This window comes from Nycticebus coucang, chromosome 18 (assembly GCF_027406575.1).
Source record: "Nycticebus coucang isolate mNycCou1 chromosome 18, mNycCou1.pri, whole genome shotgun sequence".
Taxonomy (NCBI): domain Eukaryota; kingdom Metazoa; phylum Chordata; class Mammalia; order Primates; family Lorisidae; genus Nycticebus; species Nycticebus coucang.
Window position 1 is genome coordinate 31,031,861 of NC_069797.1, and position 6,000 is coordinate 31,037,860.

General features: G+C 39.0%; 1 protein-coding gene across 11 annotated transcripts in view; it reads right to left on the reverse strand.

The window, feature by feature from the left end:
• Positions 1-5,775, reverse strand: part of NSRP1 (nuclear speckle splicing regulatory protein 1) — a 51,184-nt gene extending 45,409 nt beyond the window's left edge. For 4 of the 11 annotated variants that reach the window (XM_053570891.1, XM_053570884.1, XM_053570890.1 and 1 more), the window contains exons 1-2: positions 5,058-5,405; positions 4,442-4,535 (exon numbers count right to left, since the gene is read on the reverse strand). In XM_053570891.1, the coding sequence (XP_053426866.1) occupies positions 4,442-4,535; positions 5,058-5,089 (126 nt within the window). In that variant the 5' untranslated portion in view covers positions 5,090-5,405. Of the gene's footprint in view, positions 1-4,441; positions 4,536-5,057; positions 5,406-5,723 lie in introns of those variants that run through there. The other 7 variants (XM_053570885.1, XM_053570883.1, XM_053570892.1 and 4 more) reach the window with 5 other exon arrangements.
• Between the last annotated feature and the right edge of the window lie 225 nt (positions 5,776-6,000).

The window sequence follows — 6,000 nt, forward strand, 5'->3', positions numbered from 1 at the left end:
GTTAGCCCCCCTCCTACAAGCTTGTACTTCTGTGTCATGCCTGGTTCCTTTCTGCAGCGATGGAGTCCAGGGCCATAGGGGCCACTAGCGGCTGCAACAAGTAGTGTTGGAGAGGATGTTAAAATGTTGAAACTTTCATACACCACTGATTGCAATGTAAAATGATGCTGCCACTTTGGAAAACAGTCTGGCAGTTCCTCAAAAAGTAAAACCTAGATTTACGTGAACGAGCAATTTGACTCGTAAGTATACATCTAATAGAAAAGAAAATATAGGGTGGTGCCTGTGGCTCAGTGAGTAGGGTGCCGGCCCCATATGCCGAGGGTGGCGGGTTCAAACTCAGCCCCGGCCAAATTGCAACAAAAATATAGCCGGGCGTTGTGTCAGGCGCCTGTAGTCCCAGCTGCTCGGGAGGCTGAGACAAGAGAATGGCGTAAGCCCAAGAGTTAGAGGTTGCTGTGAGCCGTGTGATGCCACGGCACTCTACCCGAGGGCGGTACAGTGAGACTCTGTCTCTACAAAAAAAAAAAAAAAAAGAAAAGAAAAGAAAATATATGTCCTCCCAAAAACCTACACACAAATGTTTATAGCAGCACATTAATAATGAAAAACTTTAAAAAACCTCAATGGTTACTACCAATGGATAAAATGTGGTATACAGACATAATGAAATACTATTCAGTAGAAAAGATAAAGTATTCATACATGTTATAACCTTGAAAACATTACCTGAAAGAAGCCAGACAAAAAAGGCCACTTACTGCATGATTCCATTTATACGAAATGTGCAGAATAGGCAAAACCACAGAAATAGAAAGTAGATTGGTGGCTGCCAGGATTTGTGGGTGGGGAGAATGGAGAGTGACTGTAATGGGTATAGGACTTCTTTCTGGGTGATGAAAATGTTCTAAAATTAGATAGTGGTGATGGCTGCACAACTCTTAAATCTCAGTGAATTCTCATAAACTTCAAAAGGGTAAAGTACATGGCATATAAATTTTTATTTTTATCAAGTCTTTTGTACATAGATCATAAATACATTTATGCCAATTTCAGTGTGTTGATTATTTGTACAAATAGGAGTGCTTACATCATACTAATCATCATAGCTTTCACCTCATTTACCCAATTATAGCATTGGGACATTTGTGTTCTACACATGATAGAACCAACTTGTACTTGCCATGGCATATAAATTTTATCAGTTCTTTTCAATGAGGGAAAATGACAAGATCTTGCATAAGGATAAAAATACTGTAAATAAATCTTAAAATGAGGACTGGGCACAGTAGCTCACACCTATAATCCCTGCACTCTGGGAGGCCAAGGCGGGTGGACTGTCTGAGCTCAGGAGTTCAAGACCAGCCTGACCAAGAGTGAGACACCATCTCTAAAAATAGCTGGGCATTGTGGCAGATGCCTGTAGTCCCAGCTACTTGGGAAGCTGAGGCAAGAGGATGGCTTGTGCTCACGAGTTTGAGGTCAGTATGAGCTATGACATCACAACACTCTATTGAGGGTGACAGAATGAGACTGTCTCAAAAACAAAAACAAAAAATGTATGTCCTCCTCCATTGTACTGTAAGCATACAGATTTGAATGTCAATCTCCTGCCATTCCTCCATAGAAATCCTTACAGTAATATCCAACTCATCTCTTTCCTTTCTCATATATTCAATTTGGCTGTCAGGTTCTGTTTATTACTGTGGTACCTTTCATTTTTGGTCTCCATTTTGATTACACCCTAGTTAATAAGACAGTCATCTTTCACCTGAACTACAAAAGCCTTTAAACAGGCATACTCACCCTCAACTTACATTTCTCCCCTTCTGTACTTTACAACTCAAGAGTTATCTTCCCAAGATAAAAATATAGTCATATCACTTAAAAATCTACTTAAAAACTACTAAAAAATCTAAAGTTGAAATTTCATATGAAGCATTCAATGTACTTCACAATCTGGCCCAATCCTGCTACAATCTCACCTGCAAAAATTTGTTTCCTGAACACCCAGCCACATTGTTCCACAAAAATGCCCTGCCCTGTTCCACTTTTATGCACTCTGTTATTTCTTGCCATTCTCTCCCAACTTAAATTATCTCCATCTGTATCTTTTTTTATCCATTTAAGTCTAAATCATCCTTGAAAGCTGTTTAAATACCTACTCTTGCCTTGATTTTCCCACAGCAAAGCAAATCTTTTTATCCTCTGTATCTCATTAACATTTTGTAACTCTATTATTAAGACAAGGCAAGACAGAAGAGTGAAAAGAGTTTAGGTTTGGGGGTCAGATAGGCCTGTGTTCAACTCTCAATTCTGTCACTTACTTAGTCATGAGGCTTTAGAAAAATTAATGTGAGCATCAATTTCCTCATACGTAAAATGAGAATACATCACAGAGTGATCATGAAGATTAAATAAAGTACGATGAGCACCTAAAAGTCCCCAGTAATGTTAGTTTCCTTTCCAAATTTCAGTCCACTTTACAATAATGTTTACATAACTGTCTTCCTCAATAAACTATAAATTGGCTGAAAGTAACATATGGTTTCTGAAAAATTGTTACAAGGGCACAAAAGAGTTTAAAGTACATAGGCTACAACTACAATACTGATCAACTTTTAGCCTACAGTCGGTAGTAAATATTTATTGATGAAAGAACAAAGTAAGATTTGGGAACAATTAGTAACTTTTTCAATATTCTCTCTGAAAGCAATCTAGTTGGCTACAAAATACACATTTAATTAGTAACATTGATTCATTTCTTATAATCAATTATTCTACACTTTTATAAGGAAATAAAAAAAAAAAGAAAAGCTTAAGTCACTGTTAAGAGGAAAAAAAAATCCATTTTACAAAAAAAAGTGAGCTGGGTATGGCAGTTCAAACTTGTAGTTCCAGCCACTTGGGAGGCAGAGGCCAGAGGATTGCTTAAGCCCAGGAATTTGAGGGGGAGTCCAGGCTGGGCAACACAGTGACACCCTGTCTTTATTTAAATAAAAGAAAAATGATTCTACAATTACATGGATGAATCTCACTGAAAGAAGTCAAACACAGGAGTTCATATGATTTCTTTTATATGAAATTCAAAAACAGGCAAACTAATCCATAGTGACAAAAATCTGAGCACTTATTTGGGGTAGAATGTGGGGAGGTTGACTGAAAAGGGGTGTGAATGGACTTTTAGGGAAAGGGAAATGTTCTACATCTTGATTGGAGCATATACATTTATCAAAAATCATCAATCGGTATTTAAAATCTGCAAATTTTATTTCACGTAAATATCTTGATTATTACATGTACATATCTCCATTTTTTAAAAGTGTGAACCATAGAGCCAATTATATATTTAATACTTAGTAAAAACTGAACTTTCTTAGTTTAGATTTAAATGGATAAAAAAAGACACAGGTGGAGATAATTTCTGCCAGATCAAAGGAAGGATCAGATTAACTAATGCAAAGGTGTGTTTTAAGAAATACAAAAAAATGGATATTGGGTCTCTCTCCCTCTTCTCACTCAACTCTCTTTGGAAGTGCTGTAAACTTTCTCTGTGCTCTTAAATAAAATTTCTCTTTGCTCTAACAAAGCCTGGGCGTAGCTACTTAAAAGAAAATGGAAATTAGATAAGAACACATTTGAGGTTGTTTCTGCTGTGGTTTTTAAAGGCTGCTAAAATAGAAAATGTTCATATTAAATGTTATATTAGTGCTATCAATGATAACTTTTACTTACCATAATTATAACTTAGCAATTACACTTAGCAGTCACTGAAGAAATAACCACAAAAGTAGCTGAATAAACAATTGTTATACTATCATCTTAAACCATGGGAAGGAAGTAGAGATTGATTTGCTTATAAAAAGTTCTAAGAGGGCGGCGCCTGTGGCTCAGTGAGTAGGGCGCGGGCCCCATATACCGAGGGTGGTGGGTTCAAACCCAGCCCCGGCCAAACTGCAACAAAAAAATAGCCAGGCGTTGTGGTGGGCGCCTGTAGTCCCAACTACTCGGGAGGCTGAGGCAAGAGAATCGTGTAAGCCCAAGAGCTGGAGGTTGCTGTGAGCCGTGTGACACCACGGCACTCTACCAAGGGCGGTAAAGTGAGACTCTGTCTCTACAAAAAAAAAAAAAAAATCTAAGAAATTAGTGATATCTTAATAACTCATTCCTAGGATCTTTAGAGCAACAATTATTACATCAATTTTAGTTGTCTGTAATCGTTTAAAAGTAACTGAAATCCATAGCTTGGGGGGGGGGAATTCCAAAGAAAGAAAAATTGGTGGAGTTTCTTCCTTTGAACATTCTTTTTAATAATCTTGGAACTCATACTCTGAGACATGGTATGACAAATAACAAAAGGCAAATATATCGATTCACAAATTTCAATTTTAAAAAATTTTACAATTCCAATAATGCAGGAGTAAAACATAGGTTCCCTTACCTCATCATCATCATCAGAATCATTTCCAAACACTGATGGTTTTTGCAAAACAGGGCGCAACTGCTGTGTTTTCTTTGGCAAAATAAGCCCATACCTGCATATTGTTTTTTGAAATAGAAATCACAACATTATCTTTAAATGTTAAAAAATACATCCACTACCTCTTCCAGATGAAGCTATCAAGTCAAAATATGTCATAAACCTTATGAACACACAACAGACTGTTACTGATTTTCAGTGATCTAAAAATTCTAATATGCCATTTTAGTTACTGCAAGTTATTATTTGTAGACCCATATCAAACTCCAGTAACATTTTTATCGAAGAAAAGAAGTAAAGAGCTCAGAACTGTTGTAGTTGATGAAGTGATACTAACAGTTTACAAAAGACATGTTGGTGGAAAGCTCAGTTCATATCCACTAAAAATAAAAATGTTTTAAATTACTTTGTGGTCTAACAAGTCAAGAAAACGGCTTGTTTTTTGTTGTTGCTTTTTTTTTTTTTACTGTGTATTTACACAGTTTTGAGAAGTTACTGGTAGTGTGTAACCCACGAAAACTTTAAAGAAAAACTTAAAGCCATGAGGAAAGTTCCTATTATTCCTTATTAAGCTCACTTGCTTTGTCTTGGAGCACGCGCGAGAACCATCCCATCAGATTAAACTCATTTAATTTCTCACATTTTGGCCTTTATGCAGCAAAGATCACAGGAAGCCACATTAAAAGGATTACACATCACAGGTCAAACTTCCAAATACGTACAATATTTGTCTCTTGTGCGGCAACGTACACCCCAATTCCCTATACGCCTACCCTTTTCTGTGGCTTCTCAGAACAATATTCCTAAAACGAGAAGGGAGGGCGGGAATCAGGACTTGAGCTTCTGCCAAGAACAAGGCCCTCTAAGGGAAGCCAGGAATTGTCTCTCTTCTTACTGCCCCTCTGAGCATCCAAGTCGGGAGAAACTCAAGCGCGGGGTAGGAAGCAAGACTGAGGGGCCTCAGACCGAGCTTTTGGAAAATAGAAAAGTCTCGCTCTCTGCCCCTCAGCCTAACTTCCTTTATTTCCTCACAAGTTTCTCCCTCTCAAACTTCAGGCTTCCATCCTGGAAAGTGTATGGGGGAGGGGGAAATCTATGTTCCTCGGGACTTCTGGATTTTTCCCCGTCTCTTTCCCTGACGACACAGCCCCTTCGCTTCCAGCGCACATTAACTCCTCGGCCAAAGACACAGTCGCTGTAGTTTCTCATTCCCCAGCCTGACCCTAACTCCCGGATCACTCACTGCCTGCCCGGAATCGCCATCTTGCTCCCGTGTCCGCCGAACGTGGCCGACGTCGACGCCGACATGACGCTGACGCCAACGGCGCCGTAAACTCTCGCGTGGCTTTGGATGCTCGGTCCCGCTGATCGATTGGCCAGCTCTTTTGAGTCACGCCCACTGCTGAGAAGCGGAGCCTACAGCTTTTTATTCCGTAGGCCGCTGGCTCGGAATCAGTGGGAAGAAAAGAAAGACAGAATTCTGGGCTGATGGTTTGCAAAGCTTGTTTCTGGAGCCAGTA